The 22827-nt window shown below is 35.3% G+C and overlaps 1 protein-coding gene across 3 annotated transcripts; it reads right to left on the bottom strand.

Moving 5' to 3' along the window:
* Window positions 1–644: 644 nt before the first annotated feature.
* Window positions 645–20305, bottom strand: LOC307137808 (uncharacterized protein). 3 transcript variants are annotated; one of them, XM_079835770.1, is made up of 10 exons: window positions 20151–20305; window positions 15822–16082; window positions 12658–12832; window positions 9756–9992; window positions 8399–8514; window positions 4762–4909; window positions 4608–4660; window positions 4381–4478; window positions 4128–4278; window positions 645–3505 (listed from the first exon to the last, which is right to left on the bottom strand). In XM_079835770.1, exons 1-10 carry the CDS (start codon window positions 20169–20171, stop codon window positions 2165–2167), a joined length of 2601 nt encoding a protein of 866 aa, XP_079691896.1. In that variant the 5' UTR covers window positions 20172–20305; the 3' UTR covers window positions 645–2164. The 3 variants fall into 3 exon arrangements, with proteins under 3 accessions (XP_079691896.1, XP_079691897.1, XP_079691895.1); XM_079835771.1 differs by lacking the exon at window positions 15822–16082 and having other exon boundaries at window positions 20151–20276; XM_079835769.1 differs by lacking the exon at window positions 20151–20305 and having other exon boundaries at window positions 15822–16151.
* Between the last annotated feature and the right edge of the window lie 2522 nt (window positions 20306–22827).

Genomic DNA, 22827 nt, shown 5'->3' with positions numbered 1-22827 from the left:
GACTGGAGGTAAATGGCTTCAGCTAGCTGACTGCTCATTAAGTGACAGTGCAGCGGCGCAATGATATTACGCAGCGGCTGAAAATAGTCCCAGCGCTCTCCCTTTGTAAGCCGGTTGTCACGTTGGTTATGTTGACGGAAGTTAGCCTATTTTCAAGCGCTGTGTAATATCATTGCGCCGCTGCACTCATGGGACGGCTCACAGCTCCTGATTATTACGCAGGAATGATCCAAGAGCTTTGATCACTTTGATGAACCCCAATATGTCTAGGGTTCCTAGACATGTCGGCCTAGAAAATCACAACTTCTCATTTTCCGTCGGTCTTAGTACACGATGTAACTATACACATCACAACATATAAATAGGAGAATGTTGGCCTTATTTTGTCACTTATTGAGCAGTCGGCTAGCTGGAGCCATTTACCTCCAGTCTTTGTGCTATGCTAAGATAGCGGTGAGTGCGTCAGACAGAGTTATGGCACACACGGAGATGAGAATGGTGTGTATGGACTTATCCAACTCTGGGGGATACAGTGAATAATCTAAAGTCCCAAAAGGTTGGTGTGTTCCTTTAAAACTCCACTTGAAGTCTTTTGGAAAGGTGTTTCATCAGCTGAGCAATTGTGAGGTTTTTAAACAACAGTACAATAAACCATTTTTTTTTTTAATATGGCGCTGTCGTAAAATAAATAAATGAAACCACAAAGCTTCTGCCACTTTAAAGATCACAACTTATTTTACAGTAGCTATTGTTACTACAGCAAAATAAATCATGTAATCTCTTTAAAGTGTAAGAAGCTTTCAGCAATTAAAATATAACCGCATGCAAGTACATACTTTTTTATTATAAATATTCAGTGTTTAAACATGTCTGCAGTGACAGTCTGTCACAGAGTCCATGTTCCATTAGCATGCAAAATAAGAAAAAAAAAAAAAAAAGGTTTTGTAACCTGGTGGTATTACAAGTTTATAGAACATTAAATAGGGATTAGCGTTCTGTTTGGCTGCCTTTCAAGTACAGAAATTAAATGAAAGAAAAATACAACCAACAGAATAAAAGAATTATCATACAAATGTGTTTTACACAAGTAATTCATCACTATTCATTATAGCAAACCAAGTGAAAATTATTAAATATAATTTGTCATCTGTAAACCTGTGAAATACATTGCATCGAGAAGTCGGTCTAAAATGAGGAGTGAAAAGCAAATTAAGTTACCCATTTTCTCACAACAGGTGGTTCTACATCGGTCTCTCTGTAAACACACATATCAATGTTGTCTATGGTAAACCATTCGATGGTTTATCAGGAACACAAATTGTCATTAACTACAATATACGACTATATGTAAATAAAATGCACTTTTAAAATAATGAAAGAAAAACAACAAAAAAGGAAATTTGCATTGGGACCCAAAATATGCATACCGTTTGCACAATACAGTACATTGTTCTAAAAAGAGTTGCTAGGGAAAATATAAGATCCAGCACAGAGGTCATATGGTGCCCATTTCTTAAATAGCAAGATTTAACAAATACACACAAAGAGAACAGAGAAAAAGAAAAAAAGGCACACTGCCCAACAGTAAAGAAGAATCTAGATAAAGGTGTAAAACAGATAAATAATAACAGAGTATGACCTACACCACCAAAATGACACTGTTTTATCATCAAATAAAAACAAAATGACCATTTATAAACAAAGCATTTATGCCTAAGGAAAAAGTACAGTAGCTGACCAAATCTTCTGCAAGGATGTCACAATGTTTTTGATATCTGGATCCAACAGTAACCAGACCCAGATTCTGTGTCCATGTTTTTCTTAAATATTTGTATTTTTTTCAAAGAAATCAAATGCTCCACGAGTCATATTAAATGTCCTTTATTGGCTGGCCACTTGATGATCCACTACCTACAGCATACGTTTCAACTTAAAAAGTACTAAAATATAGAATAATCAAGTTCAAGGCACCTTATCTTTGGTAAAACCATGGCCACCTGCATCAGTTCAAAGTTTAGTAGTGTTTTAAAAGCAGGTACTTAGCAGATAGCAATGCATCTGCAGAACGGTCTCTTTGATCATACACAACACAAACGTGTTTGCGGGAAAGGCTGAGAGGAGTGATAAAGTATGCAAGAGTTAGTAACGCTCCCATGCCTGCATGCTAACAGCTAGATGGCTTTGAAAGGAGGGAACTAGAGAGTACTTTAAGAGAGGAAACCGCATCCGACTCTTTGATATCATCAGTAGGTACACACTGCGAGTAGAGGTCACTGTTTGATTGAGGTTCTAGATTTGGATCCAGAGATGCGCTCTCTGGTTGGTTCTTAACTGTCACTGTGTTTGCGCTGGTCTTGTCTTCCCCTTGTTTCACGTGATAAATACAAGGTAAAGTGTCTGGGGAAGCACCAATACTGTAGGGCTTTTCAAGAGGGACATCCAATTTGGGCACTAAAGAGAAACAAGTGGCTTCGGGAAGAGTCAAAGCCACATTGGTCCTGTCCTGAACTAAAGCTCTGGCCCTGCTAGGAGAGCTGAGGTCAGCTGGCTCATCTTGGTTCAAAGGCACCAGAAAGGACATGCCATTCCACTTTAGAGATGCTCCGAGATCGTCCGTTTCCACCTTTGGTCTCTTGTTCATAGACTGGACATCCTGACCTTGCAGTTCTGTGAGCTCCATGTCTCCAGCAGACCTCTTGGTAATGGTTCTCTTGCTTAGGTTCAGTGGAAGGGATTGCTCTTGAGGAGCACTCCCGTTGGGTTGGGAGGTCTTGCTGAGATCCTGAGCCAGAACTTCGGAAAGTCTCTTGGTGAAGGTGTTCATGTGTGTCGAGCCAAGGCGGGTGCGCATCAGTTGACGCAACTGTAGACTACAGCCGATGTCAAGCGGAAGGATCCTAAGTGGGGGCAGGGGAGCTCTGGTCACGGCAATTCCTCCGTTTTGGGACGAGGGATCCAAACTACACCCGGAACACTGGTGCTGAAGACTCTCAGGTGTCTCGGGCATACTGACTTTGGGCTGATGGACAATAATTGTCTGGTGGGGTGTAGAAGAATTTTGAGGCGTTACCTCATGAGTACTTGCTCCATTAAGGCCCAGACGGGCTCTAAAGAGGTCCAAAGGACACAGTCCTTTAGTGGGACTGAATCCTTCCAGGGAACCACCTGCCAGCAACTTGCAAGGAACTGACAGAAAAGAGGGAGCTTGAGGTTCTACTACAGTCTCTATCTTCACATCTCGTCCCAGCAGGGGTTGGTGGGGCACTGGAGTAGAGGATACAAGGGACAGACCCTGGCCGTGAGGATGGTTGGTGAGCTTCAGTTCTTGAAAAATAGTCAATGGCTGGACAATTTCCTGATGGGGTCTTGCTAGTTTCTCTGAAGGAGGTTTGGGATGCAAGGGCGGTCTTCCAACTCTGCCTCTGGCAAGAACTTTAGCATTGCGTTTTCCAGGTGGTCTTCCTCTCTTACGTACAACAACAACAACACCATCTGGTGGTGGGGCCTAAAAAATAGAAGGGCAAAGAAAGGTAACCTTAGTTATACTCATGAATACTTTTTTATTAGTCTGTCTGGAAACAAAGTCCAGTTTACAAAGAACCTGGATGTGGCATAATTAACCATAATTAGGGGCTTTCGCACCAGAGGAACCTTTAGAACTACAGTACATTGATGTACCAGATTTTGGTGTGTTCACACCGCAGGAACTAGGAATGATTTCAACTAATTTAGCTCCTACTTTAGAGTAGGCTCTAACCCAGCCCAATATCAGATACAGATTATAGCCTAAATTTACTCCAGAAACTAACTCTTCATGGAAAACAGTGATAGATGGACCTCTCAACCTTTACGCTAAGGAGAAAATCCAACGCAACTTTGAGGGGACCAAGCGAAACATGATTATGTATTTCTGCTCAGCTAGCGACATTGGACATCAACCACATGATAAACCCCAATACGTTTTCATATACGGTCTACTTTCTTTGTATAACAGTTCTATCTAATAACGTATTAGACAGGCCTGTTAAACAGTTTGTAATCTAATGAAGACTGAGAATGCGACGTTCTCAGTGCAGTCAAAATAAAAGTCACCACAGCAAGTGTTTCTTGTGCTATAAAACCCTCACCTGGTTTGTAATAACATTCTTTTTTGGGCTGTTTGACACCCCTCTGCCCCGTACAGTCTTTTTGATGGTAGTGGGTGAGACCGATGTAGCTCTGGGCTTGCCAAGTTCTGGGTTTTCTCCCCTTATATACAGTTCATATGGAAGCATCAGCCTAGAATTTGATCGACAGAGAAAATGGGCATTCAGTTAGTTGAGCAAAGCCCTCTGATGCAGCGGGAATGAATTGTTGCGGTAATCAGAGCTTCATGCTCACCTTTCATAATGCCTCCTTGTGCAGGTGGCAGCGCTGGTGCTGCCTGGGCTTCCACCCAACTCATTGTACACGGTCTTCCACAAACGGTGTGATGTCACCTGCAGGCGATGGGGAGGACAATGGTTCTGACTCACACTACTGAGCTCACCGCTAACTCTTTCATTCCGTTATGATGGATTACAGCTTACTCATCAGGGCCAAGTAATGAAACGACATGACAAACTTACCCTCTCATATCCCCCCAGTCTTTTTACTACTGAATACATGAGGAAAAGGTCAACTGTGGGCAAATAGGAAAACAGCTTGGTAAATTAATGACTTAATAATGGTAAAAAAAAAAAAACTACACAGAAGTTATTCTAGTAAGTGAATGGTGCATACTCTTTTTGAAACCCAGGTTGGGAACTTTGCTTATAGGCGAACCCCTCCGCTCCATAAAGATAAATAACTGATCCAGGAAAAGCTGCTCTTCTGGATGTGGGAGCCAGTTCCCATCCCAATGCATCTCCACACTGCCCATCACATTCTCCTACAGGACAAAAAAGTTACAACACATTAGAAGATCTTTCCTTCAGTAACTGATACATAGCAACAGAGCGAAACACTAAGGTGCGTTCACATTAGCAACATTTTGTGAGCAAAAAAATGTCCATTGTCTACAGGGAGTGTATTAATAGTGTAGCGATGCATGAAGCACAGCTCACATAGAAGTCACTCAGACCAAGCAGCTTTCTGCTGGTCAACTTGAACCTCTGCATGGGTAAATGTTTTCGCTTTTGCATTGACTTCTATTGAAATGTCTGGATTTTGAATCCAGAAAATTCAACCAAAAGTGGTAAGCGTGACCGCACCTGTCGGTTGTGGAAGCTAAAATCCCATTCAAAACTTTTAGAGACATGCCCTTGCAGGATAAAGTAAACCTACATGAGCTTGAGGTTGCTAAGCAATGGCCAGTGTTGGGGAGTTGCTAGTTACATGTAACACTAACAGATTACAGTTACTTACAGTTAGAGTTACTGAGAAAAAAATTGTGTAATTAAATTACAGATAATGTTAATGAATACAAAGGGGGTTACATCAGAATATTTCCTGTAAAAAGCTAGGATATGTTAAATAATATTAATTTGTTGCTTTGCCTGTTTTTGATGTGCACGATGCCTTCTGCCATTTAAAGACTTTGCCATTTGTTTAGTAAAGCGTTGCTATTCTGATGCTTTTGATTGGCTCCCTTGTTTGAATTTGCAATAAACCATGTCACCCAAGTAGCTACATCAAATTGACATTGTTGCTGAAAGCTTTAGGCTACAACCTTGAAAGTTGCCACCATGACGAGTGATTAAAATGCATTCCAGTGCTGGAACATTTAAACATAATCAGAAAAGCATGCAAATATAACAGTTCAGTGCAAAATATTTTTGCCAACTATAAAATCAAAGGTTTCAATGTTGAATCTGATCTGCAGGTATGGTAGCTTGGCCTACAGTTAACTGTAAGCAGTCATTAAATAAAGTAAAAAAGGCATTCTCCCGCCTGCCACACCATGCTCCTAATGTGTATTCAAGATGTATTTTAGCTCTGTATTGCTTGATGCATGTCCCGTAGTTTATTTAACGATGTTAATCTCCATTCATAACAAATTAGCTAGTCCGCTGCTAGCTAGTTAAAGACATCTTTACCGGCCACACTTCTATTTATGAACCCTTTGACAGAAAAAACATTTTTCCTCCTTGAATAAGGTTGGCAACCATGTCAGATCTAATATTACAGTTGTTTTAGCATTGTAGCATACTAACAACACACAGAATCTTAATTCAAGTGATGAAAGTCTGACAGTAAATCAGAGTTAAGTACTACTGTAAGGTTAAGCCTGCCTGGTTTAATTTTTTTTAAATGATGAACAGAGGAAAACTTTAGACAAGAAAACATTAGAAATTTAGAAACAATCAAAATGTAATCAGTTACATTACATTAATAAAGTAATTGAAATGGCTACACTACTTATTTTAAATAGGGTAATCTGTAACCCATTACATTTCCAAAGTAACATTCCCAACACTGGCAATGTCATATTTCTATAAAGGCAATTCACCCTTCACCTGATTGACAGGCGATCTGACCATTCATAACACCGAATCTGCCATTTTGTCCCACAAATAAACCAGAGGGGTGAGTTAGTAGATTAACTGTGGACTTGAATTAGAAAAATGTTGTGTATTGACGTCTTTCCACAGTTGAAACAACATACCTTATGGTGTTCACTCATGTTTTATTTTGTGCAATAGCTTGTAGGAAGAGGAAGAGAAATTGGTTCACATGCCACTTGAACTAAGGCGCTACAGCGATCGGTCTTTAACGTACATTAAGGAGCCACAAAACAGTATTTATTATTTGAATTTCTTAAAAAAATACAAATAAAATAATAATAATAATAATAATAATAATAGAAAGCTGAGAGTTCATACCAAAAGTAACCTGCTCTGCATTGTCTGCTGGTGCATTGTTAGGGTCCTCTTTGCTCCGCAATGTATTTTTCACAATGTGAGAACGATTTGTGAAGTGAGAGCACCATGGCTTGTCGGACACAGCAACAGTAACTAAGGGGGGTGGGTCTTTGCGAAGGGTCAATTGTAATTTGAACTTTTAAAAAAAAATGCTGCAACTACCCAGCAAGCAGGGATATTCTGAAGTTTTGCAAGATTTGGCGTGAGACATTTCAGGCTCGGTCCACGCTGCCCAAGTAAATCTTACGTCATATAAATAAAAAACAACAACATGCTGCACAGACCGTTTGGCGTATAACATCAAGAATCGTGAGAGCTTTCGAGTCGCTCTCTCTGTATTTTTGATGTCATATGCCAAACGGTCCGCACAGCGCAGCATGAAGTCAAACACACAAAACAAGTTTATTTGGAGTCTGTTTTGGGAGTTCAAAACAGCTTGCCAAAGCAAACTTTCTGGAAAAGTTTGCTACGGCTGGTAAACACCTTTGTACTACCATTGGTCGGTGTCAACTGTGGCATTGGTCTGTAGCAAAGGTGTCCGTCAATGTCAGATGTCCGCAAATTAAAACATGAACACACTGGGAGAGCTGCTTTAAAGTAGAAAATTAAGTAATACTTCTGATGAAACGAGACACTGACACCGTTTTTTTATGTTTGATACTGTAAAGCTTGATTTTAAGCAATGTATTGTATAAAAGTGCTATATAAATAACTGTGGCATGACTTTACAAGAGAGCCGAATTGCAGAGCTCATGTAAATGAAAAAACGCTTGCCGTTTTCTCAATTTTGTTGTGTGTTTATTTTGTTATTGAGAGAAAAATGCGCAGCACATATTTACATATTCATCTAACGTCGCTCTCGGTAGTGTGGGTGGCGTCGAATGTTCGCTTATAGCTCATGTATTTCAAACTTTGTTTTACCCCCAAGCGAAGAGCGGAAAAAAAGCTGTGAGTATATCGGGGCCTTAACTAGCTACTAAACTTACTAACAATATTAACTAAAGTTAAAATTGGATATTTTAGTTAGAGCATGGGAAACAGCAGTGGTGTTCTTAAGGAAGTTATTTTAATGGTATGTGCTTGTATTTATGCATTTTAAAACAGATTTGATTACATAAAAGTAGCTACCATACAGAAACTCAGCCTTGTGCCTTTTTTCTTTTTCGACTCCCATTTCCATATTTTGCTTCAAATCAATTGTTGTAATGTAATCTGTTATCTGGTTTGTTTAGTAAATGGCTTTTAACTCTTTCATAAAATATAATATACATTTTTACCCAAGTTTTTTTTTAACTAAAATTATGATAAAAACTGGTGCAATGCACAAGATGACACAAATGGTGTGAAAGGAAGTCAAGACATCAAAGACAAAAAAAAACAAAACAAAACAGGAAGCACTCAGTGACACAGTATTCTTCACTATTTGTTCAAAATCTTAAAACATCCTGTTTAGCCATCAGATCGGTATTCATAAACAGGTATATACATCAAATTTAGATGCAAACTCCACAGTATACCTTCATTCTTTCCATCCATGACTCTGATAAATGGTTATTGTTTTGCAGATCGGATCCTTTGCCATCCAGGCCCTTTCTTTTACGAGGTCTCCCCTTCAGACTGAGGGAGGTGCATCCTGGGACAGAAACATATAGCATCTTTAGGCAACAGTACTTCACTTTTTTGGCTTTTTTTGGTCACAACATGCAAAATCATTTTACCAAACAAAGTAAACCGTCCCATAAAATTCAAATAAGAGAATACGTGGTACATATTAGGGGTTTCTATGTGAAATTCCACTTTTCACAACGTTAATAAAGTACAAACTAATCCAATATATAACACACTCCTTTCTAGTTAAATATTAATGTGAATGAATTACATTAAAGAAGAACAGAACAAGTGGTAGGTCTATTGCACTTTAAGACTTATGCACAGATCTATTTTAAAATACCAGATTTTTTTGTACCATTTGTCGTCAAACATCACAATTTCAAATTCAGTTCATATTTTAATATGGTTGTCACTCCCGAAATTTTCCAGTGTGTATTTAGCAGCATGAAAAATTATGAATGGGTTATGTACAGAAAGTGAGCAAAGAGCACTCCCTTTATAATCAGATAAACTGATGTCACTTCAGTTCAGCCAAACCACAAGCTCACTGACTGTGAGAAAACTCTACACTGCAGTCTATATTGCACAATGAAACTCTTATTTACAGCGTCTTTATACTTTGGTTATTGGAGCTCACACTGTGCAAATTCTCTGACTAAGCCCATTGCATTCCCACACTCAACGAACATGCATGTGATTGGCTAAAAAGCTCAATGCAGCAAAAACACGTTGTAAAAAGAAACCTTTGATGATCTTACCAAATATGCATGGAAGCGTTTAAAAGCAGCCACCTATCAGAGGGTAACGGATTGACTCGGTCATCGGTATTGCAGAAAGTCTGGTACCGTTACGTTTTTAAAATTAAAGTAACGACTTGGTACCAAATAGGGATGTTCATTCATGTTTATGCCGTGTTCATGTTATAGAGTGGAAGAGATGATCGGTTCATGTTGCGCTCGGTGCTGCCGCTTTGCTTGAACTGAGGCGCTACAGCAATCTGTCGTGCCACTTTAAAAAGCGGCATATTTAGTGTTTGAATTTCATAATTAAATTTGTTTTGTTTCATATCAGAAGTAACAAAGCACAAAGCTTATTTTTTACAATACTTTGTGCATTAATCAACTAAAATTCTTTGATAGATTCTTGGGTTTTACGAATCAATATCGGTTTATTAAAATGAGAATAGATTAAAATCGAGAAATCAATATTTGTAACCTAGCCCTAATGAATAATGTCACAATCCAACAAGAGTGTGTTACTCACCAAGCTGTGTCAGTATGCTAGCATTGCTGTCTAGAGTAGGGTGGTTGAAGGTATCCCGACAGTAGAGGACTCGTGTGTTTTGGAGGGACACTTTTATTCCCCCCAGAGCCAGCAGATAAGGGTCCTGCAGATCAGGGCAGCTAGCCTGATCCGGCACACGTCTTTGAAGGGAACGAAAGCGGCAGTACTGGGGGTAACTGAGAACCTTCACCTTCTGCCGTACTTCTAGAGACTCATCTGAAACAGAACACAAAACACAAGTGTCAGGTCATACATTCAAATTATGATCAGTAACAGTGTCAACAACACCCTCACATCTGCTTTAATGCTCAAGGGCAAAAAAAAAAAAAAAAAAAACTAAGAATATATAACCATCAATCAATATCAATATCAGCGACAATCCCTGGGCTCAACTACATTATCCAGGGTTATCTTACATGTTTGTAAGCTGAACCACAGTGATCGGAATTATTCACGTTCGGGTCCCCCCTTAAAATTAAAAGTAGCTCCATTTTTATTTTTAAAAAAAGTAAACTTTTAAAATGTCATTTCTATTCTATCACAATCTCACAAAATGCTGCCTACAAGACCTCCTGGGAAGTTCCTATTTACACATTTGACTCTTACTTACAGTTAACTATAATGTGATGTGTGTTCAGTTGGCTTTAGGCTGAAAAACAGACACAATGGACAATTTCATAAGCCTTCCTCTTTATTCACTTCCTGACAAAAGCCTAACTCAAACAATGCAAGTTTCATAAGAAAATAAGGCAAGACATACTTAGCGATTTTGCTGCTATTGACCAAAACTAAAACTATTACAAATAGTTTTCGTTAATTAAAAAAGCTAAAATAAAACAAACATTAATGAAAAACTTAAAATAGAAAATAAATAAATAATATACAAAAACCTTAAATTAAATTATAATGTTGGTTTGGCAACTAACTGCCATAACATAGGTTCTTCAACTTAAGCTTAGTAAAACTAAACAAAAAATTAAGGCTTAATAATAATAATTAATATTTATAATAATATTATTTATTTATACATAAATTTATTTATGCACATATACATAATATATATATATATATATATATATATATATATAAAATATTATATATTCAAATTTTAATAAATACTATAATAGTACATAAATAATACTTCATACAATACAGAATATAACAGAAAATTATTGAAAGAATTTCATAAAGAGTAAACAAAATGTGTACAAAAAAGGTCCAATCAACATTCATGTCTATCTGCCTCTCAACAAATAAGGCAAGACACCTGGGTCTGTTGAATATTAATTACAAAACAACACAATTAATATTCATGAGCCAAGCTGATAAAAGGACCCACTTTATATTAAGTGTCTAACTACTATGTAGTAAAATTAATATTAAATCAAATGCACTTCAATGTGAAAACACATTTTTGCATTGTACTTGTATTTAAAAAAAATACCTGTAGCTGTAGTTAAATCTATAATTACACTGTTGGCCCTTCCGTTACACTTTAGCCCACCCTTAAACCTACCCATACCACCACACCTGTGCTAAACTGAATGGGTCATCCCACCTCAATACTAGCAAGTATTTTGCAATAGGCTTGTTTGAGATGCGCCTCGCCTGAAATTCAGCCGAACCTAGGCGGCTGCGGTGAGGGGAGGAGTGAAAAAAGAGCAGGCAAGACGGACAGTTCTCTCTTCTCGTAGTGGATCAGACACCTGCGAGATCAAAGGCGGATATCGCGGGATTCACACTCGTGCGCTTTGTTGCTGATAAACTGGATGTAATTTAAGTTCTTTTGCTTTTACATGAAAATAAATATGATGAATATTCGATTTTCCATTCTAAAGACGTGTTTATCAACCATTTTTACTTTAATGCCATACTAGTTTTTATATATTTTTTAAATATATGACAACAATTACATAACCCACATAGAGATCGCACTGTCCGAGAGTTTGGGAATATTCAAACATAAAAACATGATATCAGAGTTTTAAAATCAAACATTTTAAAAAAGAACCATAAATCACGGTTGTTTAAACCAATAAGCATTAAGCTGTGTCGTCAGCAAGTAGTTTCCCATCATGCCTTTGCTCAGCGCAGTCGGTGGAGAGCAACTGCGCTCGACTGCAGAATCCGACCCATCCGCCTTTCGCTCGCGAGAGTTTTTTGACATACGTCAGCATGACATCAGACTCCCTCGGACACTTTTCTAACCGTCATGCATCTCGCGCTGATCACCGGTGATCGGTTCTGCGCAGATTTTGCTCATCTCAAACAAGCCTAATATAATGAGCATTGTACCGAACAATAGAGGGTATGCCTTAGACGTCACTGTTGGCCGGAGTGACTGCGGTTCCTCCCGCTGAGTGGCAAAAAGACACAGTAAGGGTGTCCTAACTTTATTTTTGCTAAATAAATAATGACATGGTGGCATATGACATGTGTTGTTGTTCATCTGAGGTTTTATTTTCCACATTTTTACATGCGGGATTCACTCTCGAAATTGTGATGACTGAGAGTGATACATTTTTATGTATCGAAATCTGGCGGCATGTCAATATACATGGATCACTGGATCTTTGGTAAGTTGTAAGGAACACTATATCGAGTCCAACCTCTAGTTTAAACTGATAATCGTTTGTTTTACTCGAGTTTTCCCCTATTAAATCCAGTCACGCAGCAGCTTTTCTGCCACTCATTCCTGGCTGAGGGGGCGTGCTCCGGCGGGAAAGTGACATCGATGCCCTCCATTCATTTTTTGTAATATTAGTTTAAAGACACATAATATAAAGCAGGACCCTGATAAATTTTAGAATTGTGTCTCTCCAACTGTTCAGACTGTCCTTACGCCTTGAGTAAAGAAAACGCAGGATTTTTCATCACTCACCGTCACTCTCTGTTTTTCTTTCCTGTGGAGAACTAGCATCTTGTGACCCATCAGACATCAGAGGCCCATGAATGATTTGACTGCTGCACTTCCACTGTGGCGGTTCCTGACAAGTCCACTTCACCAGATCCTCCACTCTGACTACAATCTTTTTTGATACAGCGAGGACTTCATCCTGCGCAAAGAAACACATAGAAAACACCAAGTAAACATCTACAGCACGAAACGACGCGTCTCATACATTCACATGAGCTTACAGGCAGGACTGGGTTTTGATTTATAGCCTGAGATATTTGAACACCTTTAGCGAATTCTAGAGACAAGCCTCTCCCTTTTTCCTATGTTAATCTAGTTAACAATAAGAGACTCGTCACCTCAGGCAAAAACAACCAGCTCAAACTGCTTTAAAAAAAAAAAAAAAAAAAAAAAAAAAAAAAAGAGGGTAAAAGCCCAGTTGACATTTAGATGCTTATCTCTGTGACATTCTCACATTCAATTGTTTACAATGAAAACTCTGAAAAGCTTTAGTATTTCTCCTTACTCATTTATTTTCTTTTCAAAATGGGTTAAAACATTACAAGGAACATGTTTAAAATGGCGTCTGGTTTAGCCATGACTACTTCATACAGCAAATGAATGAGTATCTTTCAATTTCAGATGAAAGAATCTGAGAGGAGTTTTGCTCAGCATATGACTGGATTGTCCAAAATAAACTATAAAAGCACTAGTTTATGTTCATTACATTTACATTTATTTACATTTATGCATTTGGCAGACGCTTTTATCCAAAGCGACTTACATTGCATTCAAGGTACACATTTTACATTTTGTCAATTCTTGCTTTCCCTGGGAATCGAACCCATGACCTTGGCGTTGCTAGCGCCATGCTCTACTGTTTGAGCTATAGGAAAGCATTACCAATTCAAAAACTCATTATTTTAAGGTTAGAGTGGTTAGAGTGCTTAAATCACAGTTACTAAAAATATTGCTAGTTAACGGCAGTTTTTCCAATTGTATACAACAGAAAGAGGGATTTGCTTTTATATTCTCTTTTGTAAGGCCACATTCACATGGAAACATAAGAAATGCAATGCTGTGATGTTTGGATCAAGTTCCTTGACAAAATTAAGCATTATCACAATTTCTATAGATCTATTAAGATTTTAAATTATTAAGATAACTCTTAAATAATACAAACTCTTAAATAATTAAGAGAAAGTGTTGTAGAGTTAATTAATAAATGCTGTAGGAGTGCAGTTCATTATAAGCTCATGTTAACTAACGAAATACTTGGCAAAAAAGATTTTTGAAATAATTTTTATAATATTTTATAAATCATTCTAATATTCTGATTTGGTGCTCAGTCAAATTATTATCGGTGCACAATTATTAATATAGGTTTTTATTATTATTGTATTAATAATATTATATATAATTTTAAAATAATAAGATAAAGATAAAAATAAAAATGTATTTGCTGACAAAATGTTAACAAATGTTATAAAAAAATATATTGCACAAAAGGAAAACAATAATGTATATATTATTATTATTATTAGTATTATAAGTGTGAATCAAAAACTTTAAAGCGCATTTTTAAAAAATCAAAACAAGCATGATCTCTTAAATGTCTTTGTGTGTTTTGGTCATTATTTAGACTTATCATAATTAGGACTTTTAATCATAATTTGACTTTAAATCTAAAATTTTTAATTGTTATCTCCTAATTTCAACTGTTCATGTCACAATGACTTAGTGAGATAAAAAGTCAAAATTATGACATTCTATTATGACTTTTAAAATCATATTTTTTTAAATCTTATCTAATAATGAGGACATTTAAAATCATATTTTCAACATTGTATCTCTTAATTATGACTTTATGATAATTGAAATGAGCTGATCAGTAATAGTTGAATATTTAGTGTCCCCAACTAAGCAAGCCAAAGGCGACAGAGGCAGGGAACCAAAACTCCATCAGGTGACAGAATGGAGAAAGAAACCAGGCTCAGTTGGGGTGCCAGTTCTCCTCTGGCTAACAGTGTTAATGTTTTTTGTTTTTTTTTACTTCAGTAAGTACTTACCCCAAACAAATTCTTTCAAATAAATATAAAATTATTCTTGAACAGAGAAAAAAAAATTGGAGGTTATTAGAACCATATTTTAACATTAGACGTTAAAAATATTGAAGTTAAATCCACTACTGTTTTATATAGAATTGTTCTAGTCTATACAGTTTAATGCAATTACATCAGAAGTAACTAATTAAATTACAGAAAAATTAAGAGTAATCCCTTACTTTACTTTTTCAAGGGAAAAGTAATTAAATTAGTCATTTATTGCATTAATCACAACAAAACCGATCTCAAAAGGTTTGTTTTTAAAACAAGTAACTTATGCTCAAGCTTCATTTGATTAAAAATCCATAATGTTGTGAAATATTACAATTTAAAATTCTTTTTGAATATATTTGAGAATTTTCAGCATCATTACTCCAGTCTTCAGTGTCACATGATCAGAAAAAATTCTAATATGCTCAAGAAACAATTATTATTACCAATGTTAAAAAAGGTGTACATTTTTTTTTCAGAATTCTTTGATAATTAGAGAGTTCAAAAGAACAGCATTTATTTGAAATGGAACCTTTTGTAACATTATAAAATGTCTTTACGCTCACTTTTGATCAATTTAATGCATCTTGCTGAATAAAAGTTAATTTGTTGAATAAAAAAAAAGAAAAAAAAAAGAAAAACTGCTACTGACCCCAAAGTTTTGAACAGTAGTGTATAATGTTACAAAAGGTTTCCATTTCAAATAAATGCTGTTCTTTTAAACGTTCTATTCATCAAAGAATCCTGATAAAAATTGTACACAACATTGTTAATAATCATAAATGTTTCTTGAGCAACAAATCATCATATTAGAATGATTTCTGATGGATCATGCTTTCAAAAATGGCTTTTAAAAGGTTTGTCCACTGCAGTGGGCACCATTTTCAGAGATGTATACATCCCGTAACGTAAAATTTTACAACACACAAATTGCAAAATATGTTAAATATTACTATATACCTTCAAAATGATAATATGTGAGCATAATTGTGGTGCTTATGCACGCTTTCCCCTTAGAAACGGGTTATCTATGTCGCTTTCCCCATCTCTCACCTCTCCATGCTCCACTGCTCTGCCCTTCGGAGTGTCCTCAGGTAAGAAGTAGAGTCTAGAACTGGCCAGCAGGTGGCGCTGCGTCTGATCTTCCCACAGCAATGTGACCTCAGCTATACACACAGGCTCCTGAGGGCCACAGCGCATGAAGTAGAACTCCCCAAGCTTCCAGACCTGAGTCGGACCCCCGGATTCATGCTTGCAGCCCACTGACTTATAAAAGGCAAAGGAGCCTCGAAGGCAGCTAGGAGCACCTAACCACTGATTAACACAAGAGCGCACAAAAGCAAACAGGTTAGGGAATAAACATGTCTGAATGCACATATGAGAACAGCAAAATCAAGTCACCCACATAAGGCTGAGGAAACATCTTTAATACCTTCAGCCTTAAAGAGACAGTTCACCCCAAAATAAAACATCTGTCATTCACTCAGCCTCAAGTTGTTCCACACTTTTTCTTTTGCTGAACACAAAAGATGATATTTTGAAGAATACGAGTACTAAACAGTTTATGGGCCTCATTAACTTCCATTATATGGAGAAGAAAAATACTATTTAAGTCAATGGGGTCCAACAACTGTTGGTTCAGCAGAAGAAAGAAACTCTTAAAAGGTTGGAACAACTTGAGGCTGAGCAAATGACAAGTTTTATTTTTGGGTGAACTGTCTCTTTAATAAGTCAGAGCACAAAATTATAAGTTACACAAGTTCACAAGCAGTCCGTGGTTAAAAAACAACTTATTAATTCATGCATTCCATTTGGAATTTGCTCCTGTGTAGATATTTTAAGTAAATAGAAGTGCTGTCGTTACACAAACACTTCATAAGAGCTCTGGAAGAAAACGTATGCATACAAAAGCTCAAATACACACATATGCAAACACCCTTCACATGATTCAAATTATCTGTCTGAGCAGCAAGCATTGCCATCTTCTCAAATCAGCTGAGCAGTAAGACAGAAAATATTTAATGTGTCGTCTTCTATTTCTGCTCAAATCCAAGACAAACTCCCCCAAAACATACTATATACAGTGTGGCAAATTACTAATCATTTTCAGGTAACCAACTCAGAACTGTTTAGTACAGTTTCCATGGTTGAAAACACATTCCAATGTATTAATCTACTTAGGAATGGCCTGATAGGAATGGAAAAACAAAGATTTTTCTATTATTTGAGTTGCAGAAAGTAAAACATAAAAATTCCACAGAGATGATGCCAAAATGTGGTTTTCTGCTATCGAATATAAAAATGTTCTGGAGGTACATTCTGTAACTAAAAATAGACAATAAACGTGGAGGCTACACCAAATATTGTATGTTTTTGTTTGTGATATTACATATGAAGATCGGTTCATGTATCTTCAACATACTGAAGACAATTCAGTTGATAATTTTGGTCAAAAAGCATGAATGTATAATAGTATGTTTAAATATATTTGAATAACAATAAAATGTTTTAATACTAGTATTGTTGATGTTGTAATATCTTATTTAAAAGGTTATTGTATTGGCTACACTGAAATATCACAAAAACGAATTATATAAAGAAATATGAATATACATGAAGTTTGGTACATTCGGTTGAGATTACATATTTTTGGTCAAAAACATGAATGTACAATAGTGTGTTTAAATATTTTCTTTTAAATTATTTCAATAACATCAAAATGTTTTAATACTAGTGTTATTGTTGTTGATGTAATATCTTATTTAAAAGGTTATTGTATTAGCAAACTAAGTTTAAAAAATACACAATAAAAACAAATCAAACAAATAAAACAATAATAATACAATAAATGCAGAGGTCACACTGAATATCACAAAAACGAATTATTTAAATAAATATGAATATACATATGAAGATTGGCACGTTCAGTTGATATTACATATTTTGGTCAAAAACATGAATGTATAATAGTGCGTTTAAATATTATTTTAAATTATTTTAATAACATCAAAATGTTTTAATACTAGTGTTATTGTTGTTGATGTAATGTCTTATTTAAAAGGTTATTGTATTAGCATACTAAGAGTTTAAAAAAATATATATAATAAAAACATAAAACAATTAAAAGACTTATTTAAATAAAGCTATAAAATAATGCAAAAGGCCAATGATTTTTATTTTATTTTTTAAACAGAATGAATTAATTTGATAATAGATCAAATGGACAAAACATGCAGAGGCTACACAGAGAATATCACAAAAACTAATTATTCAAAGAAATATGTATATTCATATGAAGATGACTCATTTAATTCTTGATAACGCATATTTTTGGTTAAAAGCATGAATGTATAACATGTTTAAATGTATTCTTTTAAATTATTTTGACAACATTAAAATGTTTTAATACAATATCACTATTGTTGTTTTAATATCTTATCAAATAGAATGATAATGTTGTAGTATTAGCATACTAAAAGAGCTTTAAAAATAAAATAGTTAAAGCTATACATAATGCAAAAGCCTAATAGGAATTTACTTATCTGAAACCAATATTTGATAATAGGGCAGTGTATGTATGGATAATAGTATATATTTTTAACTATAATTTGTTGTTAATAGGGCAGTGCACGTATGGATAATAGCATATATTTTTTAACTATGATAGAATATATAATTTGTTGTTAATTTCTGAACTTAAACTATAAAATGTCAGCAGTACAGACTATTTTCAAACAGAGCAGTTCTCAACCATTACAAATTATAAAGAAAGAAGCTCTTAAAGCACTGTAAGAAACAATAGGCAACCTTTCTGTTTTCGTTGTCATTAATTTGTTATTGGTATCAACCTTAAAATATTAATGAAATATTATAAATAACGCAATATGCACATAGAAGGGACATGATTCACACATGCACAGCATTGCATGTCATCCGTTTTCCTTAGTAACATTGTATTGCCTCTTGAACGTGGCCTGGGCATGACATGCTCTCAGTACTTTAACTCAACATGTCAATCACAGGACGCGTTCACGAGGTAATACACAGTCATGGGTCAATCACCCCCGCCCCACCCCCACCGGGAACCCACATTTTCACCGAAAAACCGACCAATCAGAAGCCACAACATTCGGCGTCCACATGTCGCGCGCCTACTGGTAAAAAAAGAGAACTAGTCTTACAGTTAAACCACAATACACGTCTGTGACAGTCAACTTTTCACTTTATGCACTCCAACAAGCACCAAACTGAGTGTATCATCCCAATTCTAAAAACACATGGAGAGCTTGAGAAAGATTTAGAAAGACAGAAAATAACCAAAATGACCTTGGGGGTTTTGGCTGAGCCCAAAATTGTTTACAATTATTAGCATGCATAATAAAAAAGGGCTGATATCTGTGTTGAAATTTTTTTTTTAATAAATATATATATTTTATATAATTTCAATAACAACAGTGATAAACAACATCCTCAATCCGGGTGCTCTCTGAGGCTTAATAATACTGGTATTCATTCAATATGCGAAACAACATTTTTCAGCCAACTTCCTACTGCCACATACATAAAAGTCTCATATATCATGACAAAAATGTAGCTGCTATAGCCTAGCATTTCTAGCCAACACGAATGATCTCATATTAAAAGCATTGACAAATCTAAACGAGATTACGTTATTGTGGCAAAACACAACATTTAAAAAATAATAATAATAATACCACGGTTCGTGTAACGACCAAATAACTTAAGCTTGACGAAAAAACTTAGTAGTCTCAAATAAAATAAGCAGCTCCACCAAGTTTACCTCTTCCTAGAAGTTTCATTTTTAAAATAATGCTTAATATCCGCGAGATTTCATCGAAAAAATGTGTCGACAGATTGTGAATAAAAACAATGCAGCTTTCCCTTTAAAATTGTGTGCTCGATTCGTATCGTTTTAAATAAGAAATTAAAACAAAAATATGTTTGGGCAAACGTGAAATGTGGGGGTGGGGGGCAAAAGAGGGAGAATCTAGGTAGTCAACACGACACACAAAGAAATTAATCATTAACGAAAAAATCGAAATATCAAACGCACGCGCTCTTGATATAACAATAAATCGTCACACAAAAACGATACAGCGTCGATGAAATTTCAAATACGCCTCAAAACAAATAAAAGTTTCTCGGCGAAATACGAGGCAATATTTTCAAGTCTTCGTTGGCTTGATTGGATAGGAATCAATTCGGCATTTTAGCGAACTTCAAATATTACTACGTGTCTCGGGAACAGCGGTTATAAAATTGAATATTAATTTTTAAAAACAAAGAAGCGAATATCGAGCTCGCGCGCCGAGCGCCTCGAGCTGCAACAAAGTAACAGTTTAAAGTTGTAATTCAGTTTACCTGTATCGTACTCTGCTCCATTGCAACTCAACATTCCCTTATCCCTCTCGATGCCCCCTATCAAGTTACACAGCCGGGTACTAACAGCACCGGCACACACATAAACGTAGCTGAAGAAAAAGCTTGTGCCTTTTTGTGAAAATAGGGCAGGATCTAGGTGTGGCTTAACTCCATTTGCCAAAAGAACTTTAATATATGTTATGCATTGTACACAAAATTGCCTGTGGAAACATGCTCGCTGTTTAATGTAACCCAGTGACTAACAGCGATCACGAAATACAACACAATTTCAATATGGAGCCTTGAAATCAGCATTTCTTGACTAAATCTATATGTACAGTACAGAGCATGCGTGCTGTTCTTCAATAAAATAGCTCATTTGGAATGTATTAAATAAATAGTGAACCCTCTTAAAGATTTGCAATGCTAGTCTGACGTGAAATATTTAACATTTTGTGTCATTATCATTTTTTAAATAGTCAAATAGTAGCTATATGCTATGTCTGGTCTATAATATATTAATGCTTGAAATTCCCTCTGAAAATGTACATTTTTCGATTGTAAACACTAGTCTTGTTGGCCAGTGATGTCGTGTGCTGAAACTGTTAGATGAGATTGTTATTAAATGTAGAGTAGATATTAAAATATTTATATAATAAACAATACAAAATAGTTATATTTTGTTCTCCAGCAGGGGGAGTGTGCACGTGATCATTTCCACGAGACAATGGCTGTGACATTTCATTTTTCCTGCTCTTGCTGACACCAGAAACCTGAATTGAAACATAGTTGTGGTCTGTATTAGGTATAATATCCTCATAATAGTAATTTAAAAAAAGATATTTAATAATTAATTTGATATTAAATACAACATTTCAGGCCAGCTCTAATGTCTTAAGGAGATGGCAGCAAACAAATACAATCTTTTCAATACTGATTAATGTTGTTGAGAATTTGATTCTTTCCCACAGTTGAAGGCATGATCTTGTGGGAGAACAAATGCTGCAGTCCCCCGTCAGTCCTGAGAGGATATGGGACAGCAGGAGGTCACACCACCATTAACAGCCTCTTGCATTTGCACTTGCATTTTTAATTCGGATCATTGTATGGTCTGGGACTCTGAAGTAACTCAATATAGCTTTTCTATTTGTTCCCCCTAATTATGTTAAAAGATTTTAAAATACAGTCTGAGGACCTGGAGTCACCATCTTCTGAATTTTGTCATCTTTTTGTGATGAATGACTGACTGAATGAATAAATAAATGGTAATAAAAGGCAACATGTAATATTGTGATTATATGTATTATATAACTGCATAAATATAATGAATTGTTGTGTATTATGATAAATTGATTTCTTGACGAGGAAAAAACAAAACACAAAGTGTAAGTATGAAGGTTCAAATAGATTTTTATTAATAACAACAACAGTAATATCATTATTAATTATATCATTAATAATATAATAATTCTTATTTTCATTCTGAACACCCATAATAATAATAATATACAGCTCTGGAAAAAAAATTAAGAGACCACTTAGCATTGAGAAATCAATGTTAAGTGGTCTCTTAATTTTTTCCAGAGCTAAATATATATATATATATATATATACACACGCACACAATAATAATAATAATAATAATAATAATAATAATAATAATATAATATAATATATAATATATATTATACAAACAAAGGTTTGTTAGATGCGATTAATCACATTCAAAATAAAAGTTTGTGTTTACCTAATATGTGTGCGTACTGTGTGTAATTATTTTGTGTATATAAATACACGCATGCATGTATATATTTAAGAAAAATATGTTATTAAAGTAAATACGTATATTTGTATATTAGATCAATTCTATAAATATACATACAGTATATACATGCATATTTTTCTTAAATATATACATGCATGTGTGTGTATTTATATATACATAATAATCATAATTTATATATATATATATATATATATATATATATATATATATATATATATATATATATATATATATATATATATATATATATATATATATATATATATATATATATATATATATATATATATATTTATATATATATACACAAACAAATAGTAACATATGTAACAGACAACGAATAGTAATAAGATAACAAAAGTAGCAATACATGTAATGTATAAAATTAAGAATTGTATATTGGATTCAAATAATCGTTTTGAAGAAATTATATGCTTTATAAAAAAGTAGGCCTATGATAAATATATAACTAATAATGAATTGTGCCATTAAGCTAAAGTCAAGGTCAATTATTTCTTGTTTCACATATGGCTCTGAATATACGCACTAATGCTCAAAACACAATAAAGTCATTAAATGATGTGCTTCAGCAATATTAAAATATTGGTATGCCCTTTTTAGCACACACACACACACACACACACACACACACACACACACACACACACACACACACACACACACACACACACACACACACACACACACACACACACACACACACACACACACACACACACACACACACACACAGAGGAAGCTGAGGCATTCTTCCTCACGCTGCATGGCTTTTAAAATACCTCATGGAGGCGCTGTTGTCTGCTTTCTCGTCAGTCGATTTATCCTTCAGTTTCTCTGAGAGAAGCCCTATGACAGTTCAGATGTGCTTCG

The sequence above is a fragment of the Gobio gobio genome (assembly GCF_949357685.1).
Source record: "Gobio gobio genome assembly, chromosome: 14".
Lineage (NCBI taxonomy): Eukaryota > Metazoa > Chordata > Actinopteri > Cypriniformes > Gobionidae > Gobio > Gobio gobio.
This window is presented reverse-complemented; position numbering and strand designations above follow the sequence as displayed.

Coding starts and splice junctions, on each gene's coding strand:
- LOC307137808 (XM_079835769.1), bottom strand. CDS start 16,145: ATGTGCATTCAGACATGTTTATTCCCTAACCTGTTTGCTTTTGTGCGC. Junction 9,993..12,657: donor AAGAAAAACAGAGAGTGACG/GTGAGTGATGAA, acceptor GTTCTGTTTCAG/ATGAGTCTCTAGAAGTACGG. Junction 8,515..9,755: donor TAGCATACTGACACAGCTTG/GTGAGTAACACA, acceptor TTTCTGTCCCAG/GATGCACCTCCCTCAGTCTG.